The sequence below is a fragment of the Neophocaena asiaeorientalis genome, unplaced genomic scaffold (assembly GCF_003031525.2).
Source record: "Neophocaena asiaeorientalis asiaeorientalis breed wild unplaced genomic scaffold, Neophocaena_asiaeorientalis_V1.1 scaffold216, whole genome shotgun sequence".
NCBI lineage: Eukaryota > Metazoa > Chordata > Mammalia > Artiodactyla > Phocoenidae > Neophocaena > Neophocaena asiaeorientalis.
This window is the reverse complement of record NW_020175825.1, coordinates 327,055-340,053: the sequence shown is the minus strand read 5'-3', so window position 1 is coordinate 340,053 and position 12,999 is coordinate 327,055. Positions and strand designations below refer to the sequence as shown.

Genomic DNA, 12,999 nt, shown 5'->3' with positions numbered 1-12,999 from the left:
AGCCCAGTGTTTACTGCAGCACTATTTACAATAGCCAGGACATGGAAACAACCTAAGTGTCCATCGACAGATGAATGGATAAAGAAGATGTGGCACATATACACAATGCAATATTACTCAGCCATAAAAAGAAATGAAATTGGTGGATGGATCTAGATTCTGTCATACAGAGTGAAGTTAAGTCAGAAAGAGAAAGTATGCTAACACAGTGGCAGGACAGGAATAAAGATGCAGACATAGAGAATGGACTTGAGGACACAGGGAAGGGGAAGGGGAAGCTGGGATGAAGTGAGAGAGTAGCACTGACATATATATACTACCAAATGTAAAACAGATAGCTAGTGGGAAGCAGCCGGATAGCACAGGGAGATCAGCTCTGTGCTTTGTGACCACCTAGAGGGGTGGGATAGGGAGGGTGGGAGGGAGACCCAAGAGGGAGGGGATATGGGGATATATGTATATGTACAGCTGATTCACTTTGTTATACAGCAAAAACTAACATAACATTGTAAAGCAATTATACTCCAATAAAGATGTCAAAAAAAATAATGACTGCATTCAACTGAAACATATAAAAATCTATGAGTTTATAAAGATATCTAAAAGCAAAACCTCACTGATACCCTTTGAAAATTACTAGCAACCCGTAACACATTCTAAAAATTGATAATAAAGTGAAAGAATCATGCATTAAGAAAAAAAAGCCCAAGAAAACAGCAAATTAAATAAAACATCAACTTATTTTTTATTCCTTTTTGGTATGTTGAATATGAATGTGCATTAAAACATGATGTACTAATCTCTTTTATAAAGGAGAAAGGATCTCTTGTACTCTTCTTCCAATGGGATTACCCTGTTTTGAAAGCTTTTGTTCATTAAAATATTGCCATTTATTAAGTAGTTTATCTTCCCCTTTAATTAACCAAGAATATCAATACAGCAGGCATGAAACACCTAGCCAAAAGCAAATTAAATCTTGACATTATTCCCATCACATTGTGAAATCATGATCTATGCCAGGGGCCAACAAACATTTTCTATTAAGGCCCATGCAATAAACATTTTTGGCTTTAGAAGCCATACTGTCTCTATTGCAATTACTCAATTCTGCCACTGCAGTGCCTAAAGGCTACAGACAATATGTAAACAAATAATTATAGTTGTACTCTAATAAAAAGTTTATTTATGAACACTGAAAACTGACTTTCATATATTTCTCATGTATCACAAAATATCCTTTTTGTTTTTAAACCATTAAAAACATAAAAACCATTCTTAGCTCACAGGCTGTATAAAACAGGTGGCAAGCCAGATTTGGCCCATAGGTTGAACTCAGATCTAGTCCAATAAATCTCTTTAATCATCTCAGAAACATTACTTGAAGTGGCTCTTCATTTATGATTATTTATTTTAATTAAGCTCCTTTTAGATCAAATTACTTCAGAGGTGTCAAAATGATTTATTGGTCAAATCCATCTAGTTTTATATCCTAGCAGTAAACCACACAACTATACAAAGGAACTTAAAAGTATAGCTTTTATAAAGTAATAAAATAGAGTTTTAAAGTTACAGGATGTAAATATAATAGTCATGATCATAAAATAATTACACTAATAAATAATAATTTAAATTTAATAAATATAATTTAAACATGCCTTATCCCTGTCAATGTAACTACCTTATTATTTTTTTTTTTTGCAGTACGCGGGCCTCTCACTGTTGTGGCCTCTCCCGTTGAGGAGCACAGGCTCCGGACACGCAGGCTCAGCGGCCATGGCTCACGGGCCCAGCTGCTCCACGGCATGTGGGATCCTCCCAGACCAGGACACGAACCCGTGTCCCTTGCATCGGCAGGCGGACTCTCAACCACTGCGCCACCAGGGAAGCCCGTAACTACCTTATTAGTGTCACCAAATTCTCAGAACAATTACAGAATTGGATTCATGGGCTATCGCATGTTCTCTTGCCTATCCTTATATTGTAGAAAATTTTTTTTCTGAAGATAGATGGGAATGATTTTGGGAAAAGCCAGACTCATTCAGAGTTTAGCGTGAAAGTTGATCAAATTGGCTTATCCTACTTAAGGTTCATAAATTGGTCTTGAAGAGAATTTCAAATAAAGACATCTGAAAACATTCTAAGGATTGGAGTAAATAAGTATATGGCTTCCTAAGGTGACTGCTAGGAGAAAAACGTTTACGTGGATATTTAAATTCTGGTATATATTAAGTTACTCTTGTCAAATCATACATTAGAATATTTATGCTCATAAAACACCAAGCAGTCTGTAGTTATGTAAACCCTCCACAAGACTTACCTAAGGTCATCAGGCCAGCAATCAACAACCATCCAGCTTGTGTGCGCTGAGCTGAAAGGCGACTGTTTTGAGCAGCAGAACATAGCAAATCCTCTGCTAATGTCATAATAATCTATTGACGTATAGAAGAATAAGGTAAAAAAAAAAAAAGTATATCAGTTTATAGGTTACTGGACAAATGACAGTAACTAATTATAACAATCTCTTGAAAAATTAACTCTTACACATAATAAATGTCCACGATAAAAGACTGTCATTCACATAGACTATACCATAGGACAATGTCGTACGTGAAACTAAAAAAAGTTAACTTTTCAAGGATAAATTATAGGTTGTATAATAGGTATACAATAGGTATATTAGGTTGTACACAGCAACCCTATAATTCTTTGTGGAGTATATGTGACAACATTGTACAACCGTTCAAGTTTCGCTATATAAAATGTGAACTTACTTTTAGTTTTAAGCCACCATTTTCACAGATCTGTAATTACCAGAGGAAGTTTCATTACAGGACTCTCTCCTTTTAAAATTTTGCACACTACTTTGATACCTGAGTGGCTGATAATAGTCTTTCCCGAGGCAGTATACTATATAACCACAGTTAAACGTACTCACTAATCGCACAATGAAGTAGCTTCACAGTAAAGGGGGATTAATTAAAATGTTATATTTTAAAAGTCTAAGAAATAGTTCTAAAACAGCACAGAGGAAAAACTAGATATTTCATCTTTATGGATAATGCATGCTTATAGAGTGCAAATGCCGACAGGCATCTAACATGTCTAAGAAAACATCTCTGTAACCAATCACCTCTAGAAGAGCAGCAAATATTGTGAGCTGGCACATACCTTTTCTAAAGAGGAAGGCTAGCATATTTTTAAACAACCAACCAACTTACTACTAACTTAGGACTGCTTGCAGCCTCTACTTGTCCCCCACCCTTTAAAAAGGGTGGGGACAAAACAAACCAAGCCTGTCTGCCTAAATTAATAAGATCTGAGGACATTAAATTTAATTAATACACGCAATGGCAATTCTTTGATTAGCAAGATGTGATGTGTTAGTTTAGAATATAACTAAAATAATAAATTTAACTGAATAACATCACCTCCCGAAGTTGCTGATCACCTTATCCCAAAGGCATTGGCAATATTCAAGATAATTTAAGAATTTTTGAAGTAACGGTGTATTTGTCTGCAAAGCCTAAACTGCAGAGAGTATACCATAATATTCATTAATAATGACGTGGAGGGACAAGAAAAAGGAAAGGAACAATGGTGATTTTTTAAAAAGTTCTTATGTGTGTGAGGCCCAGATTATGAGGGCTTTTCACTGTCAAACAATATTCTCTGACAACTGACAATTCCTATTCAAAAAGAAACAAAATTCCCACACCACGCTTTGCCTATTTTGTGTTTTTAATACATATATATTTGTGTGTGTGTGTTTTATATTTGATTAACAAAATTTCTTTAGTTCTCTTGACAATTCTTTGTACATTAAAACCGGGTTATTTACTTTCTAGGTTCTGTATCGTTTATCTTTCTGAAAGTGCTACACTCAAAAGCCATTATTTTTCAGTAGCAAAGCAATTTGTCATCATTATGAGCTCCTGGTGTTTTATATATTTACTATGTTTCTATCCATTGTTATCATTATTTTTTTGGATGCACACATTATCCCCTCTTTGGTCAGGGGAGAGTCTAAAGTTATCTCCTGCATCCTTTTAAAATGAACACAGTCTCTGATGACTTCCCTGCTTTCCAGTACGACAAGATATTCCAGGCTTATACTGTACATTTCCTGTCCCAGATCTAGAACCAGCCATTCCTCCAAGGGGCCCTAATTCCTTTTCGGTTGGAAATGGTATTTAGGGCCATAATCTGGGCACTAGGGGTGTTTCCTGCTACTGGGTTGCCATTGCTTTTATGTCTGGACAGTGTGAAAGGAAATTAAACACTCATACTAATATTTTCAATTTAAATTTAACATATGGGCCTTCTACTTAATTTTCTTGATTCTACAACGGTAGCTTTTTTTTTTTTTATGGAAAATCTTGGCTCCTAAGAACATTCATTATCTACTTCATCTTACCAGGTATGTAAACTAATTCCAGAATAATACCACCAAGAATACCACTAACTACAAAATTATTAAATGAAGTTTAAGATTTCTTTTGAAGCTCTATTTGTCCTTTACAATGCAATTTTAAAATGTACTTCTATGGCAGAGCTGAATGTATGGAAAAAAAAAAAAGCCTTCAGAAACAAAATCTGTTACTAACTGGAGATATTTCTAACAAAAAGCAGAGAAAGCAACTCCTCTTTAAGTGTAGATACAAAATTTTTAACCATCCCTTGGTTTTTCACAGTAATTACTTTGATGATACTTAACACTTAAGTAGTAGTATAGCTGACAGCTCAGAAATTTGTCCTGCATGGTTCTTTACTGAGTGATACACAAGAAGACAATGATGTTTTTAAGAAAAACTTGAAATGTCACTATCATATGCGAAGAATGAAATCATTACCTTGCCCTTTCCGTGAGGAATTCCTAAAGGACAATGTTTCACTGCTCCCAGCAGAGCTGCCACTGCAAAACTAAAGCCAGTCACTGCTTCAGGTGAAGACTTAAGCACAGTAAGCCTTTCAAGGCAACGGTCTAAGAGAGGTGTTAGGTAGGAAGGTAGTGCCACAGCAATGCAGTGTAGACACCAGGCAGCTGCTAGTCGAACAGAAATGCTAGGATGAAGAGTAACTGAAATGACGTTGTCAAGGACGCCTAGAAGGACAGAATACACAAATGATGACTCAGCTACACAGATAAAACTCAGTCATCAAACAGTCAAAAGAGTAAGCAACCACATAGATATGAAATATATTATCTTATCAAAAGCCAAATCAGAATTTAAAATATTAAGTGATACACAATTATAAATAATTTTTTTGTACCCAAGAGTTACTTCTACCAATGTATCTCATGAAAATTGGCTTAAATTAAGTCAGGAGACAAAGGAAATTTTTATTTCCTAAATAAGCCAATGTTCTGCTTACTTTATCTTGAGATTAATTTGGTACTAGGAATTAAAAATTACCAATATAAAAAAAAGTATCAATAAATAACAAAAACATCTTGAGAAGAAATGTCACATCTTGCTTCATCCTCCTTTTCTTTTAAATCCTTTCTGGCACATTTCTCTACATAATCAGTATTCTCCCTATGTACCATATTTCTCTTAACCTGAGAACAAAATGTTGAAGAAAATCAAGGCTTCACTAGATCCCCAGTGGGTTACTAAGCCACTATGCAGACAGTGAAGTGCCACTACCAATAAGAAAAAAAAGTCTACATTTGCTATAATTCAACATATACCTTCATCAAAACATTTTTAACAGTTCATGTCAACTGCTACTTAAACAATATATGCCCTAGGATAAATAGGTTACAAATCGAATATAATGTAAGCTTCAGTCAGCAGGAATTGTGTAGCACAAAGGACAAAAGCCATTAAAGATGATTTTAAAAAGTAATTAAGTAAGCCAGTCACAAAAGGCCACATGCTGTATGGATTCCATTTATATTAAATCTTGTCCAGAATAGACAAATTCATAGAGACAGAAAATAGATTAGTGGTTATCAGGGCTGGGGGGAGGGGAAATGACTGCTAGTGGGTGTAGGACTTCTTGGGGTGAAGAAAACATTCTGCAATTAGATAGTGGTAGAGTTTGCACAACTCTGTGAGTATACCAAAACCACTGAATTGTATACTTTAAAAGGGTGAACTTTATGGTATGTGAATTATCTCTCAAAGTGATTAAGTAATTTTCAAAGAGAGAAAGAAAAGAGAATGCCTGAAAAGACTTTTAAGGAAGTAAATTACTTGTACCATACAGAAACTAATACTTTCACTGCAGATGAGAGATACGAGTTCAGGTTTACTCCTCCATTTTTCTGTGTTATCTTAAATATCTCCAGATGGGGGCTGGAGATAGAGAGAGACCTAGAGAACCATCTTTAGCTACAAAAGCAAAAGGAAAAAAAACAAAAACAAAAAAACAAACCTTTAAAAATCTTGATTATATATATTTCATAAAACAACTCTAATAAATCTATAGTGGAATCTATAATAAATGAGCTATATGAGGGAGCTTTTCTGCCTTGGAGAAAAGTTGTCTAAAGTAAAAGTAAAAACAAAGTATTCATTCTAGTCACAAACAACAGATACCTGCACTTGAATCCTGTAGCAAAGGTGCAGCTGTGGTGCCGAGACTGTGTATGAGATTTCCAAGTTCTTGTAAAGCACATACCAACAAATGCTGGCTGGCTGCTACATCTGCGGAGCCAAGCCGGGTTTCCAGATTACCGTCACTCATTACAGCATCTGATAGAAGTATAAGAATTAACTAGACATCACTGTTTTATTAAAATTTATTACAGAGGGTAGGTACTAGGAGCAGAAACATATGAAGGTAAAAATTAATACCTCCGCTTGATATATGTGAAACCCTTGAGGCAGTAACTAAAATACTAAAATGGGGACTTGCATCTATAGAGAAAGAATTAAACTAATATAACCAATTTAGTTCAAGCAACCTGATCAGAGATGCCTTATTACTCTTTTAGCAAGTGGCACTGAAAGGGAGAACTCCAATTTTATCAATACTCAAGATAAGCAGAGTAGACTTAGGACAGTACAAGAACTGAGATGAACTAATTGTTTCAAAGACAATGTATCTTAACTTCTATAGGAAGATTATGAATTCTGAGGAACTACTATCCACCAGCCTTTAAGATCAGTACATATATATATATAATAGTTCTTATCAAGGTAGATAATTTATGTCTCATCTATATATAGACTGCTTTACTCTGAAACAACTGACCTGTATTATAAAAGTGTTTTTTGGGTATTAATATAATTATATACCAGTCCAGCTTTTCCAAAAGGACAATCCCTTTAGCACTGTTAAAACAGACTCTCTTAGAAGACCCATACCCATAACTTTCTTTAACTTCCAGATAGCCTGGCAAATATCCTTGGCAGCAGCAATTTGAGCCTTTTCTCCAAGAAGGCTTCCAACAGTAGCTCGAAGGATAAATGAAACACAACGGCGACTGCAGACAGCGTCAATCTGCGTTTGGGTGGCCTTAGGGTGTGACTGTGAAACCAGGCTTAGGGTATGAGAAAGAAAGGCAGCAAAATTTTTCTCCAGCCATGCTCCTCCTAGTGTTGAAACAAACACCACGTAAGCCTAAAAAAGAAAAGAGTTTTATCTTCAAAATGAAATAATTTCAATTCTATATTAATGTTTTCTCTTCCATGAAATATGCAGAATTTATTAACATTTCTTTTTAGTCTTTCCTCATTTATATAGCCACCTTAGCTATATAAATGTAGTAGTTTTTCTGTTTGTTAAGCCAAAATTGAAGTACGCAGTCTTTCAACTGAGGTTTCATTTATGCTGCCTGTTTTATTTTGGTCAGACTACGAAGTTTCAGGATAGCCAGCATAGCTAGCTAATAAGTAAAATGTGCCTGTGACTTCTCCAAACAAAGCATTCAAACTCTTTAACATTCTGTGTTGGTTTTTTTTTCCTTCAGTTTTTTGGCCACACGCTGAGCAGCATGTGGGATCTTAGTTCCCCAAACAGGGATCGAACCCATGCCCCCTACAGTGGAAGCCCGGAGTCTTAACCACTGGACCACCAGGGAAGTCCCTAAGGTCTTTAACATTCTGAAAAAGAAAACCCAAATCAAACATATGAACACAGTGTAAGAATGAACTATGGTCTAATACCATAACTCTAAGGGAATTCAGTTCTAGAAACCAGAAAAGAAAGTTTATGGTTGACGAATCACTGCTCTTTATTTTCATGAATGTTAATGGTCTGGCTTGCTCCAGCGATACAGACAGTAGTTTTCTTATGTAATCTGTTTTCTTAAAATACACAGTTTACAATTATACTGGGATGTCTTATATTTTCATGAAATCTAATATCATACAGTATTAAATAAAGAGGATATATATGTGAATTTAAAAAAAAACATGTTTGCTTTGAACCATAATGGCATTTAGAAATCAAGATAGTTCGAGGAAAGAATGCAAAGACCTCTATATTGCCTTATTCTAAGACCCTCTTCCCAAGGTTTAGCTTTTTAAGTTTTGTTTAGGACCAAGAATTTAAGCACTTAAGTAGATTACATGCTGTAATCTTTATTTTGAAGTAGAAACCATATAAAACAGAAATATAATATTGCCCATGCCAAATATTATGTACGTAAAAGCTTAAATCAGAACTGTATAAGCACACACAAACACAATGGAAAACATGTTAAACTGCAAGACACATGGAAGCCCAAGGCCTAGAAACAAACAAAAAAATGTTGTTTATGTTTCAAAGGAAATAAACAATAGTCTCCCATCATTACAAACTGAAAACACATTGTGGGTAATAGCCTATTTAGTTGGCTTTGTATAAATAAGGTTCTCTTGTAATCTAGTTTTTTATAAAGCGTCTTGGCCTCACCCCATCTATTTATAAACATGAGACCATAAGTGATGACCTTGCACAGTATCACTTCCACCTGGAGTCAGATACTAAAACTTTCACTATAGGCCAGTGAGAATTACATTTAGATACTGATTTGTGATTCTAACCTGAGTAACTCCAACTCGGACATCCCTACTGACTGAACTGGTTCCTTTCAGCATATCTCCACTGGCTCGAAGAAATCCTGAACTCCCACGTAGAAACCCTGTTCCTAGTAATTCCAGAACTTCCTCCAGAGATACTCTGCGAACGCTTTGACGTGAGGCTGCTATAACAAAGAACAAAACAAAACAAGTGATTCTATTTTACAGACTAAATTTTAATGCGTGATCTTGGTTTGCATGATCTTGAACAGTACGTTAACAGAAACAAAAATAAACTAAAAATCCAAACAAAAGGCAAAATTTATAGGACATTACACACACTAAAACATAAAGTCACACGACGGTTCAGAGGTCAAATCATAATGGACTCTGGTGTATCATGTCAATGACATCTTAGAGTCTATGCCACTTTGAGATTATGACCTACTGCTCTCTTGTCCTCAAGTTAAACAGGGAAAACATAAATAAATGGCCCTAGTTCTCCATGAGTGAGAATGCTATACAAAACTTTGAAAATTCTTTTGAAATACTAAAAAGGCCCAAATCACAATTTTATCTTTCTAAATGCTCTACAACTCTTAATGAAACTTACATAAAGTAACCACCATGGCCTGTTTTCTAAAAATTCTCAACTGCAAGTACAACTTTTGTTACATCCTCAGTCTCTGAAGAAAGCAAAGCTAAATATTACTAAAACTGCCCAGTCAACCCTTAGGCTGCAATAATTAAGAGCTTAGTTAGGCAGAACGTTTTAAATTTGTCTTCAGTTTGACATAGCTGAGTTTCTCCCTGTGAATATCTAGGGAATAACATCTCCTTTAAAAAAAGAACTCATTTTCGCCCTTTCATTCTTCTGAAAAATGTTGGTCACAAGCTCTGATCCTCATTATTGACTTAAGTCATAAATAGTGGAAAAATAAACTTCTGTTAATCCAAGTCATGAACAAAAAATATACTCCTCAGCCTGAAGATGAAACAGATAAAAATCTATATTGGCACGTGGAAGAGAAACATAAGTGAATAGTACAAAATCCATGCTCTTGCGGATCATAAATTCTAAAAAGGAGAGACAACAATAAACATAACAAAGCACTAAGTATATAGTATGTTAGACAGTGATTAAAAGCCATGCAAAATATAAAGCAGGTATCTTTTATGTGTAGTGAGTTCAGTGGAGGGCTCTGGTAGGAGACGGACCAGTGTGTAAGGATGGTGCAAGAGCAGAAGATATAGGACCTTGTCGATCATTATAATAAGGAGGTGAGTAAAGTAAGGTGCCAGTGGAGAACCTTGAGCAAAAGAGTGATATAATCTGTCACTCTGCTTCTATGCTGAGAGGAGACTGTAGAGGGGCGAAGGCAGAAGTAGAGAAAACCATTAGGAGCAATTTAGTAATTCAAGCAAGAGGTGATGGTGGCTTAGATCAAGGTAGATACGATAGAAATCGGGGTATACATACTTACGTATTTTTTAAATGTACTAGAAAAAATTTCAAAATTGCAAAAATAGTAAAATAAACTCGTATGTACCCTTCACCTAGACTCCATATCTTCCTTATCACTTTCTCATTTTTGAAGAGTACATATATGGCTAGTTGTAGTTATAGAAAAGCCCTCAATTTGAGCTTTTCCTCAAGAGAACTACATTAAGTAATGCTGTAAGTCTTCTTAATGCATAACATCAAAAAGAAATGTCAGGCTTGGTGTCAATCTGTCCCTACATTAGCGATATTATCTTTGAACACCTGAATAAGGTGTCTTCCAGTCTTGTCCACTGTAAAATATTTTTCCATTTGTAATCACTATGCCACCTCTGTGGTGATACTTTTTTTTTTTAAATAAATTTATTAATTTTTTTTTGGCTGCGTTGGGTCTTCGTTGCTGCATGTGGGCTTTCTCTAGTTGTGGTGAGCGGGAGCTACTCTTCCTTGTGGTGCATGGGCTTCTCATTGCGGTAGCTTCTCTTGTTGTGGAACACGGGCTCTAGGTGCGTGGGCTCAGTAGTTGTGGCTTGTGGGCTCTAGAGCGCAGGCTCAGTAGTTGTAGCGCACGGGCTTAGTTGCTCCGCGGCGTGTGGGATCTTCCCGGACCAGGGCTCGAACCCGGGTCCCCTGCATTGGCAGGCGGATTCTTAACCACTGCGCCACCAGGGAAGCCCTCCTTTTTTCTTTAACAGGTTATAATCCATTTCTATCATTATTAATTCTAATACTATCCTGGATTTGACCAGCTTTTCTTCAGAAAACTGGCCAGTGGAAGCTCCTCACTTTCTGGCACAAGACGCTCCAGGTTCATCCTCAGACTTTCCTTGCCCCGACCCCATAAGCCACTTCTCCAAGGAGTCCCAACTGTAGATATGTTTTAATATTGTTAGGTAGAATAGTTACTGAGTGTGAGAGAGAAGATTCAAGGGTGACTTTACAAACTGTGGCTTGAACAACTGCAGGGACAGAGCTGTCATCAACTTAGATTAGCAAGACTGCGACTGCAAGGAGAGCAGGTATGTGTACATGGAGGGAGGGGAGATCAAGCATTCACTTAGGACAAGTTAATTTGAAACATTAAATAGACATCCAAACAGAGATGTCAAATGGGCAGCTAGATATGAGAGTTTGGTGTACAGGAGAGAAGTGTGGGCTAAAGACATAAATCAAGGAATCACTGATATATAGATGGTATTTAAGCCATGAGATTGGGTAAGATCATCTAGAGTGAGCCTACGTAAAGAGCAGAAGACCAAGGACTAGGTGATGGGTGTCTCCTACGAGAAGACAAGAAATCATCAAAGACTGAACAGAAACTTCTAGAAAGAAAGAAAACCAAGGGAGCGTGAGGTCCTAAAAGGCAAGTGAAAAAAGGATGAGGAGGAAGATCAACTGAGTTAAATGTTGCTGAAAGGTTAAGTAAGACAACTGAGAACTGCCCCCTGGCTTAGCATGGCTAAATATTAGAACACAAGTGCCAAAGGGCAGGAGCTTCTAATCTGTTTTGTTCAATAACACATTCTACACACTCAGAACAGATCGTGGCCCTGTATAAACCCCCAATAAATGCTTGTTTATTTAGTGAATAACTGATGAACGTGGAGGTCATTGATGCCCTTAACAAAAACAGTTTTCAAGAGTTAACTGGGGCTTCCCTTAAGCGAGGTGCTTAAGAATCCGCCTGCCAATGCAGGGGACACGGGTTCAAGCCCTGGTCCGGGAAGATCCCACATGCTGTGGAGCAACTAAGCCTGTGTGCCGGAACTACTGAGCCAGCACTCTAGAGCCCACGAGCCCACCATCCACAACTACTAAAGCCCGTGTGCCTAGAACCCATGCTCCACAACAAGAGAAGCCACCACAATGAGAAGCCTGCACACCGCAAAGAAGAGTAGCCACCGCTCGCCGCAACTAGAGAAAGCCCACGTGCAGCAACGAAGACCCAACGCAGACAAAAATAAATAAATAAATTTATATATATAAAAAAAGAGTTAACTGGGGGAAAATCCTAACTGAAGTGTGTTTGAAAGAAGAGAGAGACTAAAAACAGAGTATCAAGAACTCCTCTGAGGAACTCTGCTGCAAAGGGAAGAGAAATGGGGCTCCAGCTGGCTGGGGAGGTAAAATACAAGAAAAAAAACTTTTTTTTAAGATGAGAGGGGGGAAAAGCACATGTCTTTATAGGGAATAATCCAATAGAGAAGGAAAAGTTGATGTAGGAGAGGGGAGACTTCCTAGAGCTATGTCCTCGAGCAGGTGAGAGGATGAGCTCTAATACATATTGAACGTATGGCTTTAACAGAAGACGAGATAATTCATCTTAGTAACAGTGGAGAAGTCAGAGTATATGGGTATAGATGCTGGAAGGTGGTAGATTTAGTAGGGAAGCCTATGGAAGATAGGCCGTCAAATGAAAGTAACATGGGAGAAGATAAAGGTATAAAACAGTCAATTAGGAAAGTGGGACAGTGAATGGACGAGGGACATATACTACGACTTGAGGTTCATGGTCAAGAAGTAACTTTAAAGGATTCCATAAAT

At 36.9% G+C, this 12,999-nt stretch overlaps 1 protein-coding gene across 3 annotated transcripts in view; it reads right to left on the bottom strand.

The window, feature by feature from the left end:
* HEATR5A (HEAT repeat containing 5A) overlaps positions 1-12,999 on the bottom strand; it is a 112,588-nt gene that overhangs the window by 70,378 nt on the left and 29,211 nt on the right. For all 3 annotated transcript variants that reach the window (XM_024732647.1, XM_024732648.1, XM_024732649.1), the window contains exons 7-11: positions 8,979-9,139; positions 7,317-7,572; positions 6,546-6,701; positions 4,851-5,101; positions 2,318-2,429 (exon numbers count right to left, since the gene is read on the bottom strand). In XM_024732647.1, the coding sequence (XP_024588415.1) occupies positions 2,318-2,429; positions 4,851-5,101; positions 6,546-6,701; positions 7,317-7,572; positions 8,979-9,139 (936 nt within the window). The remainder of the gene's footprint in view (positions 1-2,317; positions 2,430-4,850; positions 5,102-6,545; positions 6,702-7,316; positions 7,573-8,978; positions 9,140-12,999) is intronic.